Source organism: Ursus americanus, chromosome 28 (genome assembly GCF_024610735.1).
Source record: "Ursus americanus isolate L20-20 chromosome 28, mUrsAme1.1.p, whole genome shotgun sequence".
NCBI lineage: Eukaryota > Metazoa > Chordata > Mammalia > Carnivora > Ursidae > Ursus > Ursus americanus.
Window position 1 is genome coordinate 16,227,771 of NC_142154.1, and position 20,854 is coordinate 16,248,624.

Sequence of the window (20,854 nt, forward strand, 5' to 3'; positions counted from 1 at the left end):
GGGGCCGCTTTGCCTTGAAAGGCCGTCCTCTCCGCTGCTTCTCAAACCTGCTTATGAAGGATGCCTGTGGCACTTGGCTGTGCTTGGAAGTTGGGCCACTTTGAAATCTCACTCTGGTTTTCTCCCTCTTGCTTCACTTCTCCTCAGCCGGGCTTCAAGAGGCCACAGGGAGAAGTGGGATGGGCAAGAAGGGCCCGCACGCCAGCCCTTCCATTCGCTGGTCTCCATGGGTGTGGGCCTCTCTGAGCTTCACTTCCCTGTCCCCACAGCTGAGAGCCCACCTGCTCTCCATGGGAGGCCGTGTGGCTGACGCAGGGGCACTGACGCGCCCACGGCCCCCAACAGCATGAGCCCTCGGTCCCCCTTCCTTTGGGGCTAACTGCCTTCCACAGGCACCCCACTCACCCAAACTGACAGCTGGTTCTCTTGTTCCCCCCTTGATGGCTACGGGCTTCTGCCCTCCTGACGTACAAACCACCCGTGTGGAGACAGCACCACGGAACCTGCCTGCAGAGCACTGGCCTGGAGACATTTTCAGATGACACTTGGTACCTGGGCACAAAGATGGAGTTGTGCAGGAAGTTCTCGAAGACTTTGCGGTACTCGGCCTCCTCCTTCTCGGCCTGCTTCTCGGCCTCGGTTTTGGGGCAGGCGCAGCAAGGCCCCTTCTCTCCGCCGCACACCTCGGTCTTGGGATTCTCCGTCACCTCTTCGACGTCGATGGTGCCGTCGGCATACTTCCTGATGGGGATTTTGTCTGCTCAGGAAACAGAAGCCCGACAAGAGCAGACATGAAAGTCAGGTGGGCCGGTGAGGAGAAGGGGGCAGCTGTCAGCACGTTTAATCGAGAATGTGGCCGCTTTCCAACGGAGGGCTCGAACTGTCAGGAAGCCGTGTGTTCGGTCGGGGCGTGGACGGGTTCAGACGGCGGGAGCTGGGCTCCAGGCCCCCCTTACCTTTGGAGCAGTAATTGTGCCGGTACAGGTAGCTGTCCTGAGGCTGCCGCTGCCACCTCACGATGTAGTAACTGAGGTTCCCGTTGGGCAGGGACGGCGGGTTCCACTTCACGATGAGCTGAGAAGACGAGTTGGACGCGGACAGAACGTCCAGGGGAATGGAAGGAACTGGAAAGGGGAACAGAGGACTTTTCAGAAAACAGAATGAACCCCGAATCCAGGCTGTCAGGTGCTCGCTGCAAGCCCACAGGGAAACGCGGGTTTGACCTGGAGAAGGAAACGGCGGTGAACGCGGACACGCGAAACGAGAAGTGACCCTTGTTTTGAAATCGTATTAACTTCAACGCCCGCATTTCTCTCTGTAGCATCTACTCTCAGGTCATCTCTGTGAAAACTAACGTGACTGAGCGGCACATGGAAAAAGGCTGGGGTGGGGCACACAGGGTTACAGGGGGTGACTTAAAAACCGACAGCTAATTCAAACAGCGGATTGTTCTCGTGTATTACAACCGCCATTCTCCAAATGGTCTGACTCCAGGAGTTCTAGCAAGTGGTGAAATGGACTGTCTTGGGTTTTGCCTGCGATTCTGGAGCTCTGATAAAAATAGCAAGAAGCAAAAAGCAAAGGGGGAAGTGAGAAAGGGCAGGAGTGTGTGTGCATGCGTGTGTGTGCACGGCGGGGTGTGTGTGTTAAGAGGCGTGGAGGAAGACGGCCTGCAAGTCTCTCAGTTCTATAACCACACTTCCACGGGATGAATGAGACAGGACTAGGAAAAGCAGCCCACAAACCCAAACACACACAGAGCCCCGACTGCAAGCCATGGACTCTGTTACCAGCCAAAGAATATTCATTTACGGGCAAAGCATAACAAGCTTTATTTACTACTGCCTCCCAAACCCAAACCCAGAGCTGCCTTACGTATAAAGGGCAAATGCATCCCGGGACCACTGAAATCTTATTTTCCTTGGGTTCACAAGAAAACACTGATTTTGGGGGGTTTTCCAAAGTGCAAGAGACCTCTTCACTGTCTGCCACTTACACAACACGGTCATCCAAGCCACTCTTTAAATTTCAAAGGGGCGAAGAGCTTAAGGGTATTTTAAGGCCCAGAGTATCACAGACAAGGTTCTGAACACCTGTATGGAGGGATGCTTTAGGGAAAAGCTGTGACTAATGCCAGCTTTTTCAGGAAAAACATCACCACTGGATGCGTGACCACATTCAGGTTTCCAAAGTCAAGTATTTCAAGGATAAACAGCTCACCCCTACATGTTTCAAATGTTAAGTGTCACAAAAAAGGCAGAGGCAGAGGACAGAGTCTTCCTCTGTCCCTACCACTTGTAAAGACAGGGGCCAAAACGTAGGGAACTGGCCCAGTTTGTATGGTGCTTAGTTTCCCATCTCTGGGGAAAGGAAATAAGTTTCTTAAGAATTTATCATATAAAAGGGGTGCCTGGCTGGGTGGCTTAGTCGGTTGGGTGGCCGACTCTTGATTTCAGCTCAGGTCAAGGTCTTGGGGTCCTGGGATCGAGCCCCACATCGGGTTCCGTGTTTGGCGGGGAGTCTGCTTAAGGATTTTCCCTCTCCCTCTCTCTCCCTGCCCCTCCCCCTGCTCACTCTCTCTCTAAAGTAAGTGAATGGATTAAAAAAAAAAAAAGAACTTGTCATAATAAGGAGAGATTTTTTATTTTTCGTGAGCTGTCTACAGTAAATGACTCCAAACGTTAGAAGAATCACTTGTTTCGTTGTCTTTGAGACTCTGCTATACCACCCGACACCCAGGATCAGAAGCCTGCGCCAGATTTATTTTTATAAACACTTCAGGGTCCATGACATGATTGTGACCACTTATGCGATCCTTGAGATGGGGCAGGGGAGGGGAGGGGGAAGCAGGCATGCGTAAGCCAAAGGTTTTTCCCCATCAACACTTTTTCCTCACCCTCTCTGCCATTTAAATTTATTTCGTGCTACCTTATGGGTGTTTTATAAAACAGCAACCATCCAGGGATATTCATCATTGTCTTTAGAAGTCACGTGCATTTTCCTACCTCTAAGCTGGTTTTCATATACTTGGCTACTACATACAAGCACTTGCTTTCATTAGTTCCAGATTCTGGAGTTGAGAAAAATGAAGTGGTTTAGAAAATGAACATAGAGACAGAAGGAGGAACATTTTCACCAGTGACTATCTGGAACGTCTGCAACGTACTCTGCCTGACGCTTTCCAAATTCTGTCTCCCTCCTTGGAACCCCTGCCTCTACAGAATGAAGATGGAAACCCCATGAGCCACGTGAGTAACTAGAACACCAGAGCAGCATGTGGTCAGTTTCTGGAGGTTCAACTACGAAAACAAAATAGGGGGCTGGATCCTGGCTGGGTCCTCCAAAAACCCCCCCCCAGCCCCCTTGGAGGACCTGGGCTCACTGGTGCAGAGCAGGCAGATGATGGAAGATGGGCCAGAAAAATGGCCCAGGAGAGCCGAGGATATCGGGACTGGGAAAAAAATAATATGATATAGCATTATATATTGATAAGAAAGACACATAAAGCACAGACTGGTCCAGGATGGAGACATCTTGTAATAAGCACGGGGAGCGCATGAAAAATATGGGATGGGCGGTCTGTGGATACCTGAAGCATTGGTACGAATGTACAAGATTTCACTCTTGGCCCCACGGATGTGGTCGTTCACCATGGTGAGGGTCACCGCCTTGACATACACGGCATACTGCGTCCAGGGCTTCAGTCCCTGCAGTAAAATGCCAGGATCGACGTCCTTGTTGGGAGGGAGGTCCACATCCACCATGTTCCAGCTGTTGGAGCCACAGGCATCCTGGCCATCGTACTCCGTGACGTTTTTAAAAGGTCTAGAAAGACAGTGGATGAAGCTCAGAGGAAGGTTTAGGTCTCTGATGTCAAAGCTCCTGGAAATCTTCCCCAGGGGCCTAGCAAGTCACACTTTCTCTAGTGGGAATTCTAAATCAAACAAATAGTCCATTAGATTTGTACAGAAGAATAAAATGCAGCAACGGGACCCCAGGTTTTACCACGTTTACAAACGCACTACAGAACTACATACCCTGCCTCAGAAAGGGTAAATTCTCATTACTACTGGGATTGAAAGCACTGCTCCTTAAGCGTGCAGGCAAAGGCTATTTTTCTCTTTTCCAATTGTGGCATTTTTCACCATTAAGAAAAAACAAGCATAATCATTTAATGCAAACATCAGCTACTGATGAAGAATAAAACTTTTGGGGAAAAAGGACACAGCTTCTAAAATAGAGCTTCCAAAATCTCATTTGCTCACAAACAACTGTGATTGCTTAAGTATCTTATAATATTCAAATATTTAGTTTCCAGAGTGTCTTGGAAACTAGCATCAACTCCTTGGTGAGATTACCAGTCAACGCTGCCAAAGCACTGGCGGGACTATGAAAGAGCAGAGAGTAGTTTGCACACATGCTTGGGCAGGTGGGGATTCTCCATCTATCAGATGAAAGGGCTGGACAGTCCCTGGCCGCGGGCTTCCAAAACAGATGTTAACCTACCCCTCCCTGTCGTCATGACGGAAGACCATGAACGACTCCCATCCAGAAACACACTGAATGCCTAATAATCCTGAGACCCGCTTTTTTCACTGCTATGACCCTTCCTAGGGCCCCGGCTCCAGCAGGGGAAAGGGGACAAGATACTGTCCTTGGTGGCTCTGGTTCCAGCTCTGAGGAAGCCAAGCACTGCGGAAAGAGACCTGGGGCATCACAGTGGGAGCTGGATGAGGAGGGTGACTAAGGAGGTTGGTGGAACCACCTGGATAAGGAGGGAAAGGAAGGAAGAGGGGACCAAAAGAAGTGCCATCTGGAGGAACGAGTCATGGCTGCTGAGGCAGGTGAATATCACCAGAAGGCACAAGAAGGTCAGTCTCTCTCCATTTTCCTTCCCTAGTTCATGACCCAGAGCAGAGGACCAGGTCTTGGGAAGGGCTCCTTGATAGAGAGACAGGAATACGATGATAGATCTATCTGGGGGGTTCCCTCCAGGGGAGCTGGGTGTCCTGCGGGGTGTTCCTGGGTTAGTGGGCACATCCTCTATCCCACTTTATGAAAGTCTGGACTTCCCCTAATTCTATAGAACACAAGCTTTTCTCTTTGGAATTATTTTATTCAAACCCCTCTCAATCACCCACTGAAGCCTCGAGCTAACACTGTGTTGTTGTGGTTGTCGTCGCGGTGATGGAGGTCCTGTGACAGATGGGAGGATGGTGAGGAAGCAGCACGGGTGGCCCCGCCCGCGGGACCCCACCGAGCGCAGAAACTCACGCTTCCTTGTAGTAGACAGTGAAGCTGATGAGGTCCCTGTAGTCGGGGGGCCGGTAACGGTGCCACCTTATGATGATGTGATTCTTCCATGTGGTCGTAGAGGTGAAGTGCAGGACGTCGCTTTCACCTGGGGCACAAAGGTATATCCGTGAGTGACAGAGGTCAACGTTCTTTTTTTTTTTTTTTTTTTAAAGATTTTATTTATTTATTTGACAGAGAGAGACAGCCAGCGAGAGAGGGAACACAGACAGGGGGAGTGGGAGAGGAAGAAGCAGGCTCCCAGCGGAAGAGCCTGATGTGGGGCTCGATCCCGGAACGCCGGGATCACGCCCTGAGCCGAAGGCAGACGCTTAACGACTGAGCCACCAGGCGCCCCCAACATTCTTTTCCTCTACATGTCTGCCAAGTCACCAGTGCTGCCCTACTTCCCTCTTCTCCAAAGCTGGCTGTACATGCCGTGTCCCTTCCTGGACTTCTCAGTGGCTCTCTGATTTCTACTAAGGGCCTGGACATTTTACCACACGGAGCTGCAACACAGCTCGTTCCTTTGTTTTAGCATACTTGGTTGCACTTGGACCCGGATCCGTGCTTCCTAACCTGACAGGGAGGAACTGCTTGACCAATCAAGGCACCTGGTCTTTCTGCTGAGCACTAAGACCCGGGCTCCCGAGGGGACCCGGGAAGGTGAGGATCGACCTCTACGCTGGGCTGAATCTTCTGCGATAGGATGGCACTGTCCTGCAGTGGTGGACCTCCGCCTGCTTCTGCGCAATCGGCAAAGACAGGCGAACGGCTCAGGTGTGCCACGGGGGGGCACGTCTCTGCGTCTAAACTTGGTGTCGACCTGGAAGGACACGGATACTCCTGGAAGGCCTCCGGCCGGGGCTAACACACAACGGGCAATGATGTGCCTACATGAACAATGTCACTGGCCAAGCCTCCTGTGCGCTGTGCGAAGTCGCTGGGGAGCTGCAGCTGGGACCCTGCTTGGAGCCCCACCTTCTTCCTCCGGCCGGATTCAAATGACCCCAAGAACCAGGGCAGCGTTGCTGACTGCTTCCGCTCACGGAGACCTGGCGCCCCGACAGACTGTCCTTGTCCGCCTCTATTGGCCTGAATCGTAATGCACACTCAGCAGGTGAAGCGGAGGCTACAGGCGGTGAAAGCTAAGAAGTCAGTGGGGCAAAATGTGCTGATCTGAGGTTGGAACAAAGTTGCGGTTCCTGCTAATGTGTTACTTAAAGAGAAAACATGATTGTGTTTGCAAAGGAAAATGAATAGCTACTGTATTCACAATCTGACTCGAGGAGAAAACACTTGGGCCACGCTCAGCCACATCTGCTCTGCTGTGGTTTGAACAGAGGGAACGGCAGGGGCTGCGGCGGGCATGTGAGGGAGAAGGTGCCAGCTGCCAACACCCCGTGCAATGTCGTGTCAGGCTTCTTCCAAAGCTCTTCCGGAGCGATCTGAGCGTCTACCGGTAAATCCAGACACCAGCAAAACTAACCAGTCAAATGCTAATGGTTTCACAAGTCCTTCCCTCCCGTGTGTGTGTACGTGTGTGTACACGTGTGCAAATCACCTCTGATCATGTCAATGACTCTACTTTTTTTTCCTGGTACCCTTGCCTTATTAAAAGCCGATGGTGGAGAGACACTTTACTTTTATAACCCTATCCAGCCAAACAGAACCACAACATTTTTAAAAGTGGTTTGATATACAGGGTTAGATGAGAGACGTACTGTTAGATCTCAGATACAAGACCTGAAAGTTTATAACCATGGCAAGGTTATAATTATGTGGTTCTCAATTTAAAAAGCAGTATCCGTTCAGGGAGGTAGGCTTTCTCTATCTTTTTCGTGTTGGGGTGGGAGCAAGGAGGAGGCTGAGGGAGAGACAGGGAACCCGTGGCCACCGCGCTGGGCTGGGAGCTCAGTCCCCTCTGCGCTGAGGCTTCCCCTACACTGCGGGAGACTGAGCTGAGCGTGCTCTCCGGCAGTGGAGAGGACCAGCTCTTCCTTGAAAAATCATCTCACTGTCTGCCTGTGCCTTAAAAGATTTAACCCTGCATTCTGTAAGCACTTCTGTAAAATACTCCCTTTGAGAAGGAGCCTATTTATAAATGTTTAGCACCCCTAGAGATGCGAAGGAACATTGACAAATATGAATCTGTCGTGAATTGGCCCCACGACTGACTCTGAAGGTACACACATATGCGCAAAGGGCTGGTTCAGGAGGCCCCGTGTCCCCCCTAGCGAGACAAGGAGGGGGCCTCCCACGCAGCCATCATTCTAGATTGGAGGAGGGGCCACAACTTTATCATGGCCATTGGGTCCACTCACAGGAGGCTCGCTCTCCGTTGTTCCTGGTGTTTATGTCCCCTTTGCTCTGGCGCCCCTTAGTCCCTGTCACTTCCTCCATGCGGTAAATCTCGGAGACGCACAACTTGGGATTGAAAGCAAAGTACATTTTCCCAGCTTTGATGGTCAGGTTGCGGTGGTCCCAGTCCCACAGCTGCTGCAAGTTCTGGTTGTCAAGGACGTAGAAGGAGTAGTTCCTAGAAGCACAGAAGTCACCGTGAGCATTGCTGCCCTTTCCCTGTGTTCCCTCCCACCTGCTGGCCACCCCACACCGGTCCTCTTCCGCACGTGGCTCCGGAACACGCTGCCTTTGCCAATAAGAGATTTAGTTACTAACAGTGTGTAAGAGTGGACAGTTACTGTTAACATAGCAACAACATGATTCAAGGACAACATACTGAAATCGATAAGACACTAATTAATTTTAGGACCTCTATTACCAACAAATAATGCTTCTCACACCAGAGGATATTACTGTAATCATTCCGTAGAAATGCCTTTGGGTATTTCTCTCAGAGCAGAGTATGTATAATGCACTTGAAATCAGTCCATGGGAGAAGAGATATGCTCGGCCACTCAACCAGAACAGCTTACATATTTGCTGTAGAGAGTCTGCTATTATCCTTGGGGGTAAATCCCATCCGTGCCATCAGCGGCATACGATGGGCTAGGAGAAAGAATGGGACAGGGAGACAGTCTGGGTGGTGGACCAGCCCTGGGCCCGCTCCCTCCTCCAGATTCACCCCGTCCTCAAAAGCCTCAGCCATGGTCCCTAGAGAAGGTGGGGGAAGAGAAACAATCCCCCAGGGACAGTCCACTTGGGCCACCCCTCCAGGCAACAGTGACTCAGTGTCCAATACTAGGCTAGTGTGCACAAGGCTTGTTTTTTGGAGTGCTGGGCCCCACTCCCAGAGTTTCTTGTTAGTAGGGCTGGGTGGGCCAAGAATCTACATTGCTAACCTGCACCCAGATGATGCTGGCACTGCTGGTCCTGGGAGCACACTTGGAGGAGCACTGGTCTAACAGGTGCTGGGCAGCAACAAGGGGCTGGAGGTCCAAAGCTGACCACGTGAGATACGGGTCCTGCCCCTAGGGGGGTGGACAGAGAAGCAGCAGCTCCACCTGTCGACTGAAGGCAAGACGGAAGGACAGCCAGAATCAGCAATAGCTATCTCTGCTACCCAGAGAGAAATCCATCCTCCAGGAAGTGGGAACATAGACAGCTACAGCTAAGGGGTCTGGAAAGAGATCTAGGCGGTATACCTCTTTCTCTAGGTCCCTGGGGGAAACCAGGTAGGCAGGCATGCTGTCCATCCAAGTCCTCTGCTCCCCATGGACCGTGAATCCTTCCTCTCCCCTTCCTGGTCCCCAGCCTCTGGTTCTTTCTGGAGCTCACTCAAGCACTTTATACAGAACGGAGTCTAGGAATTGGTGTAGCACTCTGAGCTATTGCTAATATCCTCTGAACGATCCAACACACCAACTGCAGAGAAGAAAGGATCCAGCCCTCTTTCCAAAGCCAGGAGAGCCAGGAGTCCAGAGCCCTCCTCTGCCCTGGAGGCTGTGTCCACGGGGCACCTCTCTGCACCTGATGGGGTTCCCTACATATATCATACCAGGACCTCTACCTGCTCGGTCAATCCTCAGCCTGAGTTTCATTAAGAAGAAAGCAAAAGTTATGGTTATAATGCTGCCGAGCAGACTTGTGCCACATGCCTGGAAATTCACACGGGAGTTCAGAGACAAGGATCCAGGACTACAAATGCTGTTAATGAGCCACGTAGCCATAGGCAGTTCCCTTAGTATTTTCTATAGCCATCCGCCCCGTTCTCATGTAGGGCTGGGGGCGGGGGCATGAACACACACCCACAGGACAACAAGCGGTATGAACATCTGAGCTCCCGGTTTGTTTTATGAGTCTGAGACCCTAATGCCCAGCAGGGGTCACAGAGCTGGGGTGGAATCTGCCCCGTCAGCCCGAGCCCAAGCCCTCCACCAGCACCAGGCCCCGTCCACAGACGTGCAGGGGGTGGGAGTGGGAGCGCTGCCTGCACAGGGTTCAGTGAGGCAAGTGAGGCCAAAGGCGGCACCTCTGAAACCAAGCTAGCCTCCTCACGAACCCACCTTGAGGTCCCTTGACACATTCAAGGCCACCAAACCAGGTGGCAAAAACTTGTGAGTCAATAAATATTTTCCTCTGGAAGAGCTCACTCCCTGACACAGATCCACAGGAGAAGGAACCGAAGACATTGTTCACATGAATCTAGACTCGGGATATGCGACGCAAGGCCATGTATGGAGGTGGAAAGCGCTGGGACACGGCAAGGTGAGACCTGCTGTCCCTTGGGGACAGTGGCCACCCAGTGCCAGGCTTAAGCTGATGCTGGGTGATCGGGGTCGTCGGACAACTGAGGGCAGGGTTTGCAGGTAGAAACAGGTGTTTCCTATGTAGGCCCATTCTTGTCCACAAATAATTTCGGCTCTGAAGGACACTCCGTAGTGCCAGTACCAAGCCCAGTGGGTCTGGCTGCTCTCAGCTTCCTCAGGCGGCCCCAACCTCCTTGTCAGTGCAGAAACCTCTTGGCCGGAAGTAAAGGCCCATTCACCCGGTCAAACCTCTGTCTCAATGCAGGATGAGGCTTCTTTTTTAGTAAACTAATTTCGCTGGCAGGGAACAGAAACCACACTGAAAACACCTTCTGAACAAAACATGGCTTCTCCCCATGGGAGGAAGCATGAATTATAAATCAGGAATTTGACAAATGAATGGCAGGCCCACTGAAATTCTGTGTGTGTGATTAATCACTTTGAAAAGGAAGATTATCTTTTTACAGTAAACACAAACATTTTTTTACAACACGGAGAAGGCCTGGAGCCAGGATACCAATATCAATAAAACCCAGGCGTTATGGAGCCTCTGTGAGTGACAGAAAAATAAAAATAAAACCTTCATCAAAATAATAACCAAGCCATTCATGAGCTGCCTGTCAATACGGCTCTTGTTTTTCCAACCTCAGGTTGGGGCCTGGCTCCCCCCAAATTCCCCTTTCATGGTTAGGTGACAATTAAGAGACGGTAAAAGGGAGAGACCTGTCGGCATGTTTTACACACACACACACACACACACACACACACACACGCACACACGCATCCCCTTTTTCATTGTTTCCTAAAGGAAATGTCTATATAAGTCAATTATTTAGTAAACATGACTTCCTAATTGTTTCTAAACTTACTGCCTTTACATTCAAAGACTAGTTTTAAAAATTAAGTTGTTTATTTTTCTGTAGCTTACACAGACGCCTAGGTTTTATAGATATTGGTATCCTGATTCCCAGCCCTCTTTGTGCGGCAAAATATGTTTGTTTCTGTACTTGGGTGGGCGCCATCTGACAAAATATCGACCAATGAGGTGGGTTGGAAGCAGTCTGTCATTTCTGTGAGGATACCTGTGTATTACCTGTACTGATATTCTGACTACCCAGTGCATACTATACTCAGAAGTGTTTTACTGATGGTTCCAGGCTTGGGGCTGTCTTACCTGTGAGTTACCAACAACCACCCACCTCCCCACCTGCTCTGATGAAGGGCAGGAAGCGTGTGAGAACACAGGAAAGTGAAAGTGCTGGGGATTCGCACAGAGCACAGAAGACAACCCCGGGGCCAGGGCTTGGAGCATCACATTTGAGCACCCAGAAATCAGGGTCTGAGCAACATCCCCACCACTTGCTAAATCAACAACGCTAGGCAACATACTTATTTGGCTTCTCCCAGGCTGTGGGCAAAGCGGTTTGAGGGCTGGGAGTCCAGACGGTGGGGGTAGGAACGGATATTCCTCCCCTCCTTCAGCCCTTACTGACAGATTGAAAAAAAAAATCTGCCAATACACAACTGATGATTCCCTTTCGCTTCTCAGAGGAGAAAGCACGGACTCTTTCCGGCTGTCTCTAGGGGGCATCAGAACCCAGCACACAGGGAGTGTGTCCAGCATCCCAGCAATCTGCAACAGATACAGGATTTGGCTTTTTCGCAGATGCTCACACCACATCCCATCTCCTCCAAATCCAATATTTACACCAACCTTGGGGGCTCATCAAGGGCAGGAATTTATATTCAAGTGGCACTGGGTACCAAACAGAAACTCGGAAAATGTTTCCTCTTTGAGGGTTTCCTAAATAGCTTAACCGAGGTCTAATTTCCCTACCAAAAATTGTACCCATCCTAAGTATACAGTGCCATGATCTTCAGTAAATGTATGCAGCTGTCCCACCAGCACCACTATGCAGTTTCTGAACATTTCCATGATGTCAGAGTTCCCTCCCTGCCAATGGTGGTCAATCTCTGCTCCTACCCCCAGCCCTCGCCAATCTCCTTTCTGTCTCCATAGTTTTGCTTTTGCTAGAAACTAATGGACTCATACAATGTGCAGCCTTTTGTGTCTGGCTTTTTTTCACGTAGCTTAACGTTTCTGAGGTTCACCGATGTTGTTACATTACTGTTGAATAGTATTCTGTTGTACCACATGTCATTTATCCATTCATCTGTTGATGGATATCTGGATTGTTTCCAGTGGGGTTATTTTTTGAGGGGGGGGCTATAATGAATAATACTGTTGTGAACATTCACATTCAAGTCTTGTGTGGGCATGTTTCATTTCTCTTGGGAAGACACTGGGTAGAGACTGGAATTGCTGAGTCACATGGTTGAGTCTTTATTTTTAAAAGTCCCAGGGAAGTATTAACATGCAGCCGTGTTGCAACCTAATCTTAGAGTTGCAGGAAGGTAGAATGAAGCATCAAGTGTTGCAAAGTCAAGTGGTAGGGTCAGGAGTATAGAGATGCCTAAATGCACCCCAAAATTTCAAGTCTTAGAAACCTACTACCTCCATCTGCTTTTAGGCTTTTCGGGGCAATGATCCTTGGTGGCACCAAAGAATCCAAAATTTTACCTCCTTATTTGTCTGCTGCCATAAGAAAATAAGGTTGTCCACCTCAAGGAATTGTCCAGATAACAGAAATATTCTGTTTTCTATTCAAGGGCTTAAAAACTAGTCATTTTATAGAAATCTTATACATGCGTATTACAAAAATCCACTTCCTTCTTAAACAGCAGAAAAACCTTGATTTTTCCTAATGTCTAAGGTTAATACTCTAGAGAGGCACATAACATTCCACAGACTGCGGGACACCCTCAAGGAAACCCGGAACTCGGGCAAACCGATGACTGCCTGATGCTGTACGGGCCCCGCTCTCCAGCCACCAACGGGCCCGCCGTCTGTTCGGATGTGATCCTGCCTACATCTTTCGCCACCCGGGAAATCTGATTGCAAAATCGGCTCGCTCTGGATATTAGGCTAGAGCTCTCCTCCAGCTACAATGATCGAATTTCGTGTTCTGGATGTGAGTCAGTGGTCCGGGCTGCTCAGGGGACTCGGAGGGAGGTCTCAGTTCCAGTTTGGAAAGCCAACATGGTCAGATACAGAGGATCCCAGCACCAGGAATTCATCTGTGCTCCCTCAAAACAAAACCTCTAAACCCCCCATCCTGCTGAACCGAATGGAGGCACTTATCTATTTCTCATTGGCTGTAGAAGTTCAAGAAAAATAGTACTTAAAGGCAATAGCGTGACAATTAAATATTTAGGAAAAAAGGCAAAGTGCTTTGGGGATTTCCATATGAGAAGAAGAAATAACAGGACACAGCAGTGGTATCCAGTCTTGGCTACACAGTGAAATTACTTTGGATTTTTGAGAAAAATCATTGATGCCTGGATCCCACCCCCAAACATTCTGACTGAATTGGGGCTGCATATTGGGTGCACTCAGATTTTTTTTTTTTTTAACCTGGCCCCACCCAAGATGGTTCTAATGTCAAAGTCTGGGATCCACTGGGGTAAAAGTTATCTTGGCTTAAACCAAAGACGCACAGAAATGAAACGTCCAGGCAGCTCTGCTAACACTCCTGCAGCTCAAAAGCTTTGAATACATTCCATTGCCTACCTAAATTATAACCTCCACGCCCGGGTGCATAGCACCTTACGTAATTCGAATACCACCTACCTCTCCAGCATTATTTGCCAAACAGGTCCCAGGATGCCCCAACTCGCTGCTTTTGCTCTTACTGCCCTATCCTGAACTGCCTTCTTCACCCTCTGCTTTCTGAGTGTTTCCGGAAACCCTTCGAGGCCCATCTCAAATGCCACCTCTTTCTGAAAGCCTGTGGGATCTTCTTAATCAGATTCTCTGCCTCTTTTTCATGCCTATGGCACGTTCCTTGTCTTTCCCTTGTAGCTCCTTGCAGGTTCTACTTTGCACTGTTGTTGGCATGTATCTAGTTATCATATTCCTTTCTTCTCTGCCTCTCTCTGACTCTTCCCTCCTTGCAGGAGTGAGGAGAGCTGGTCAAGGGCTGGAACTAGGTCTCTTTCCTAAGTCTGAGGATGCAAAATGAAGAACTGAGTTGTTGCTACTGGTCACCCCTAATACAAAGAGCTGTGGTGGCGTTCATCTGAAGTGAGGATGACCTACACCTTTTATGGTCCTGGGTGCAGAAGGCAGGTGAGAGAACCCAACTCCTACCAAGATGGGCAAGATTCTCAAGAACCCCAGCTGAAGAGAGAGCCTCCAAGCAGCAGCATGTAGGAAGGAAAGGCTGGAAGCCCAGTATCCTCAGAGCTACAAGGGCAGCTGATCAACAGCAGGGTGTGGACATCTAAGGCCCATGTGCCTCTCCTTGTCATCTAAAATGTTAACAGTAGGGCAGGGGCCTGAAGCCTACTTGAGCTTGGAGGAGTCCCAAATACCTGAGCAATGGCAGGCATCCTTAAAGAGCCCCCACTGGGACTTCAGATTTTCTACTAGTTTGAGATAATGAGAAATGTGCCTTAAATGGCCGTGCAAATAAAAATCAGTCTTAGTTCTCAGCTACAGATCAGGGCGTAATACTTTCAGTTAACACATGACTAAAAGGCAATCCCATCGTGTAATAATTTTTTTTTTAAAGATTTTATTTATTTATGTGACAGAGAGACAGCCAGCGAGAGAGGGAACACAGCAGGAGAGAGGGAGAGGAAGAAGCAGGCCCCCAGCCGAGGAGCCCGATGTGGGACTCGAACCCAGAATGCCGGGATCACGCCCTGAGCCGAAGGCAGACGCTTAACGACTGCGCTACCCAGGCGCCCCAATCGTGTAATAATTCTTAACAAAAAGTAAATTCTTGGGGGGCCTGGCTGGCTCAGTCCGTTAAGCACTAGATTCTTGGTTTCAGCTCAGGTTATGAACTCAGGGTTGTGAGATCGAGCCCCGCTTTGGGCTCTGTGCTCAGCATGGAGCCTGCTGGAGAGTCTCTCCCTTTTTCTCTCCCTCCCCCTCTACTCTTCCCCTGTCCTCTCTTCCTCTCAGATATAGATAAATAAATAAATAAACAAATAAATAAATAAATAAAATCTTAAAAAAAAAATTAAAATCTCCTTCCAGCTTTCCCCTCTATATCTATCATTTGTTCAGCCTGGAAAAAGAAAATGTGTATCATGAAGCAACAGGAAAAGTTGCAGATCCCGATTTGCCAAAAAAAAAAAAAAAAAAAAAGTGCTTACCAACACAAGGGATTCCAGAAGCACAAACCTACCAGGAGAGAAAAAAACCTGTGCTACCATTCACTTTAAAATGTAATACAACAAACGAGAACCACCACCTCAAAATGGCAGAGCCCCAGCTTGCCATGGCAAGTGACTTGTGACACTCTGGGGCTGGGCACAGCGGCAGCCTCCTTGGATTTGCAAGGAGAAAGAAGATTTTTTCCTAGAGAATTAGTGTTCCCAGTGGGGAGGATAGTGTGCTTTTCAAGGATGGAATGAAGAGCTGTCCTCTCTCTTTAGCTGTATCAGATGATGGAATTTTAAGAATTTAAGACTGACCAAGAGTTAGTCTGAGAAAAGCAGGGAGGCTGTAAAGAAACCCTTATGGGGTAACTTTATCCAGTCGGGGCAGATAAGTCAGCAAGGACAACCTTTCCCATGACCTTCCCACCTCTTTCTTCCCTAAATTATTTCCCCAAATTCTCTCTGGAAGGCATCTGCTTGTTAATGGAGGTCTCCTTTGATTTCAAAGCTTAATGCCAGGCGAGAGCTGTATTTAAAGGGAGTATGACGAAAAAGGGACGCCTGTAGAGGTGCACGCAGGCCAACTGCTAGAGCGAAGCTACAGCAGTAAGCACCAGCTCTTATCGATCCCGCGTACACTTTACCCCTGATGATGTGGGGGTGTGGGCGCGCACACTCCGCATAGTCACCCATGCACGGAGAATGGTTGACATCCTCCAAACTTAACTAGTAACGGTCTACTGTTGACCAGAAGTCTTACGATAACATAAACAGTTGATTAACACATATTTTGTATGTTACATGCATGATACATTGCATTCTTACAATGAAGTCAGCTGGAGAAAATATTATTTAAAAAATCATAAGGAAAATACATTTAGAGTCCTATACTGTATTTAGCCAAACAAAACAAAGCAAAACAAAACAAAATTGTGTCTAAGGGCACCACATAATTCAAACCATGTTGTTCAAGGGCCAACTGTATTTTCTTCTCTTTTCTTTTTTTTTGTGAAAGATTTTATTTATTTACTTATTTGGGCGGGGGGAGGAGCAGAGGGAGACGGACAAGCAGACTCCAAGTTGAGTGTGAAGCCTGATGTGGGGCTCGATCTTATGACCCTGAGATCATGACCTGAGTTGAAATCAAGAGTTGGACGCTCAACTGACTTAGCTACCCAGGTGCCCCTGTATTCTGAAAGATGGCATGGTTTTACACAGTACATAGCATCCTGGGGATGAGTCATGTCAATGATGGTTTCACAGAGGGCTAAGCACCTGAGACCCATTCCTGTTGCTCTTGGCACAGAACGTCCCCACCAGCATCCCTGTCTGTTGTTTCCATAGTCGTGGTCAGGCATGCAGCCCTTGACTGACAGGTCACAACACAGTTTTCCAGAACAGCAATATCCCAAGGATGGAGGACCATGGCTGCACGGCGCTCTGCCCAAGGGGGTGGGCCATCACGCAGGTGGGATTGGCCTTACCTTCGCTTCCTTCTTTCTGCTTTGTGACGAGGGAGTCCTGACCTTAGTGACGTCACATGCTACTTATTTTGCAATAGGAGAACGTCAGCCCATGAAATCCGGAGCACTTACCCCTCCAGCTGCTCCTCTCCTAAGATCTGGCGAAGGTTTTTTAGGAAGGACAAGGAGACCAAGGCGTGGGAATGGCGAATCTTCACGTAGCCTGTCACCACCTCGATGAGCCCCATGAAGTTCTCCAGTTCCGAGGCAATGTTATCTGCGTGAAGAGGGGGCCGTGTTAGTGAACGTTCACGTAGTGCAAGGATGACACACTCGGTTTCTCGCAAACATGTCTGGAGAACGATCCGTGGCAGCTCTCGGTGTCACAGAGGGGCTCAGGCTGCTGGCACAGGGCCCGCCATCCCTGTCAACAATGTACTTCCCTGGGCCTGACTTTCAACAACCTCTCCCGGGACAGGGCCCCTCAGAGGCAGGGGGAGGGGACTTTCTAGAAGGCTGGTACTGTAGCTCCCAGGCTGATTAACCGAATGTAAAATCATAAATACCAGACTGCCAATTAGCTAAGGCTGACAAATCTAGGGAACGTCTTTTAATACGCTCTGTCAACAGACAGCATTGCCTGCACAGTACAAGGGCATGACTAAGTAAACAACATTTTCTCGGTCTCATTAGGAACTGCCTTTGCTGCCTTTCCAGTTCCTAAGATACAGGGATCTATATTTAAAGAGTCCGTCTTACCGAGACCGGGAGAAAACACACCAAAACGTTAACACACCAGGTTATCTGCGGGTGATTTTTCAAAATTCATTTCTGTGCTTCCAAATTTTCTATAATGCACACGTATGATTTTCATGATGAGAGGACAGCTGGGAAAAGAATTGCTACCACTATGTACGTGAAAACAACGTAATACAGACACACTGTATTTCCCATCATGCTGTTTAGCCTGTCTTTTCCTCGTAGTAAAAAAGAACATAAACTTCAGTTCGACTTATGCCAAAATTACAATGAATACTAGAGTGAATTGGGTATGGTTCAACTAATGCGATTTTATTGCATATGCTTTGTTGAAGGCTTATTTAATGAGAAGTTCTATTTTGCTCTGAATTGATAAAAATAAAAGAATACGGATGCTGTCCTATGCTTACTGTAGAGTTTAATGGTCTTCTAGGAGAAACTCAAGTTATAAACACCAGAAGTTGCCTGCGGTTGATATTTCAAGGAAAAGATCCTGAATTTTATTTATTTTTTTATTTTTTTGAAGATTTTATTTTTATTTATTCGACAGAGATAGAGACAGCCAGCGAGAGAAGGAACACAAGCAGGGGGAGTGGGAGAGGAAGAAGCAGGCTCATAGCGGAGGAGCCTGATGTGGGGCTCGATCCCATAACGCCGGGACCATGCCCTGAGCCGAAGGCAGACGCTTAACCGCTGTGCCACCCAGGCGCTCCAAGATCCTGAATTTTAAATGGGGGGCAGGATGGCTGCCTGTTAGTCGAGGCTGGGGATGCCCTTTTCAATGAGCTGTCATATCACCCCGCATTCAGCTGATTTCTCCCACTGGACATACACAGGAAGACACATTTCATCACCACGCATGAATACGTACCAGTTCCTTCTCAAATTCTACTTCTCCATGGATTTAATTCATGGATTAAATTCTTATCTTCAGGATATGAAAAATTTTTTAAAAAGAAGGCTTAGGTACTTAAAGGGTATGTTCTAGGGGATGAGGGCATCTTTTCAAAAATTAAGAAATCTAGTAAGAGCAAAAGGAAAAAATCTTCGTTATTTGTTCATTTATTTATTTTTTTAAGTAGGGTCCACGCCCAGCATGGAGTCCAACGCTGGGCTCAAACTCACGACCCTGAGATCAAGACCTGAACTGAGATTGAGAGTCAGACGCTTAACCCACTGAGCCACCCAGGTGCCCCAGGAATAAAACTGTAGAAGCAGCATGAGGGGGAGAGAATTCTAGCCGTGTGGAAGCAAAGTTATCTCTGTGGCAGAGCGGTGAAAAAGGTTCTGGAAAACGAGGAGTACCAAAAGATCCAAAAGGACTGAGCGCAAACGTGTTTTTCTGCCATCTCTAAACCGTAAGAGCATAGCTCACTCACCAAACAAACAGTATTAAGGAAAAGTAAATCCACAGAATAAATAAACCAGTCATTTTCCCCTCCTTGACCTGTGAAAATTTCTCCACAGAAGGATTTAGGGGAAAAAAAAATCCTTTCAACCTCAAGGTCTTCTTACTAATTTATTCTAGATTATGAAACCATCATAGGTACCTTGACTGAATGGTCCCCGGGGTGGAGAATTGAAGGCTAGACGCCATTGTCAGTTAAAGACGGAAGTGAAAATATCACAGAATAAGTCTGTGAGTAATGCTTTTGCACACATGCAATTACCAGGAACGCCGTCTACTGCAAACGATGGCGATCTTACAGGGGTGAGGAGTGAAGCTTTAAATACGTGATGACACACACTAGTATTTATTTTTATTTTTTTGGCTCTCCGAAGTAAATTTGGAGATTAACCACTCTTTGGACTTAATACAATTTTAAAGGGGTATCATTAAACTCTTCCCTTTGCACAGTCTCCTCAATACCTCCCAAGTTACCCAAACTCTTTGGACTTGAAGCTGTGTGGTTCTGGTTCCAGCTGGAGGTTGCTGCTGAGTCATGCTTTTGACCCACCAGCCTCCTCTGGGGCTTGTGCTGGGACGTGCGTCTCCTGTGTACAACGGGACCAGCAGAAAGATGCGTGATGACCCTGGCCGAGCCAATGGCTGCAAACTAGACTGCCTTTCAATCTGGGTTTTTTTTTTTGTTTTGTTTTGTTTTTAAATCTTTGAGGGAAACTCAAAAAAGAGGTGTTGAGCACAAGACTTATGCCCCATGTTGTTTTTCTAGGCCCAGGCTTCAGTTGTGAGTCATGGATGGGAAGGAAAAGTGTCCACAAAAGAAAACCAAGAGATCCAGCCATCTCTTCCAGACGGATGGAATACTTACTGCCTCGGCGGATGTTAATGAGCAAATTGCCCTTGAAGATGGTGCATCCTTGGAGCATTTGAGCAGAGGTAACAGAATCAATGGTCTTTGTTTTCTTCTCTTCCTCACAGACCTTGGGGCAAGGACCTTCGCAAGGGATGCAGTACATACTATTGAAGATAAAGAATCAACCAAAAACACAGAGAACTGAGTCAGGCTCCTTGCATTAACAAAAAAAATCACGAAGACACACTTTTATTCTAAGTTGTTTTTGCAGTACCCCTTACCAAAAGCAACTGATTTGAAGCATTCAAGTGGGCACACCGTCATCTCATCCCGAAGCCACCCAGGATAAGCCATTCCAATTGCAACCAAAAGAAGCAAGTGCCTACAAAGGAAAAGCGTGCCTCTTGTTTCCAGACAAAATATGTGATACATCCTTGAGGCATGTGTGCATCAGAGGCTGTCGGCCGGGGAGCCAGCTGGTTCCATGTGGGGGAAACAGCCTTGAAGAAAGGACACAGGGGTGGCTCCCGAGGAAAACAGGGCTGCTCTCTAATGCTGTGGCCTTGCCCAGCACACCCCGGAGGGGCAGCTGGGAGACGGGAACAGCAAAGGGACAGCGGTATCTCTGCCACTAATGGGAGTCTCGCTCTCGCAGCCGGCATCCCAGCAAAATCCAGCGAGGAGTTCCAAAATGCTTGCGGAATAACACAGATCCGTTATTTTCTCGCTAACGTACAACTGAAATTATTTCTTGACAGTGTTTTGCAGAAACTTGTAAATTGACCGAAATGTTGTTTTAGCTGCATATGCGCTGAAAGCAAGGAACTTCCATTACTTTGTAATGAACTCCTGTTTCAAACGCTATCCCAAACGTGCTGCAGGACTGCCAGGAGTCAGGGATCAGTGAGACCGGCACTTCTCCTGCTTAGCCACCATTAATTTAAGAAATCGGGGGCAAAATGCTCATCTGGCTGCTGAACCACAGACCAAGATCAAAGTTGGGTTGATTTCCAAAGAAATGATACTACCTCATGGCTTGTGTGTGTAATAAATAGGATGGTGAATTGGACAGCCAGGTATATTGACATTATTGTTCTTGAATGATCTTTTAAACTTCATGAAAGGAAGTAAAAAACATTTA

General features: G+C 48.2%; 1 protein-coding gene across 3 annotated transcripts in view; it reads right to left on the bottom strand.

Moving 5' to 3' along the window:
• The window catches only part of IGF1R (insulin like growth factor 1 receptor), a 296,716-nt gene that overhangs the window by 45,411 nt on the left and 230,451 nt on the right, over positions 1-20,854 (bottom strand). For 2 of the 3 annotated variants that reach the window (XM_045795411.2, XM_087856693.1), the window contains exons 4-10: positions 19,729-19,877; positions 16,829-16,973; positions 7,617-7,831; positions 5,275-5,401; positions 3,590-3,825; positions 957-1,124; positions 553-757 (exon numbers count right to left, since the gene is read on the bottom strand). In XM_045795411.2, the coding sequence (XP_045651367.1) occupies positions 553-757; positions 957-1,124; positions 3,590-3,825; positions 5,275-5,401; positions 7,617-7,831; positions 16,829-16,973; positions 19,729-19,877 (1,245 nt within the window). Of the gene's footprint in view, positions 1-552; positions 758-956; positions 1,125-3,589; positions 3,826-5,274; positions 5,402-7,616; positions 7,832-11,390; positions 11,470-13,169; positions 13,199-16,828; positions 16,974-19,728; positions 19,878-20,854 lie in introns of all 3 variants that reach the window. The other variant, XM_087856694.1, reaches the window with a different exon arrangement.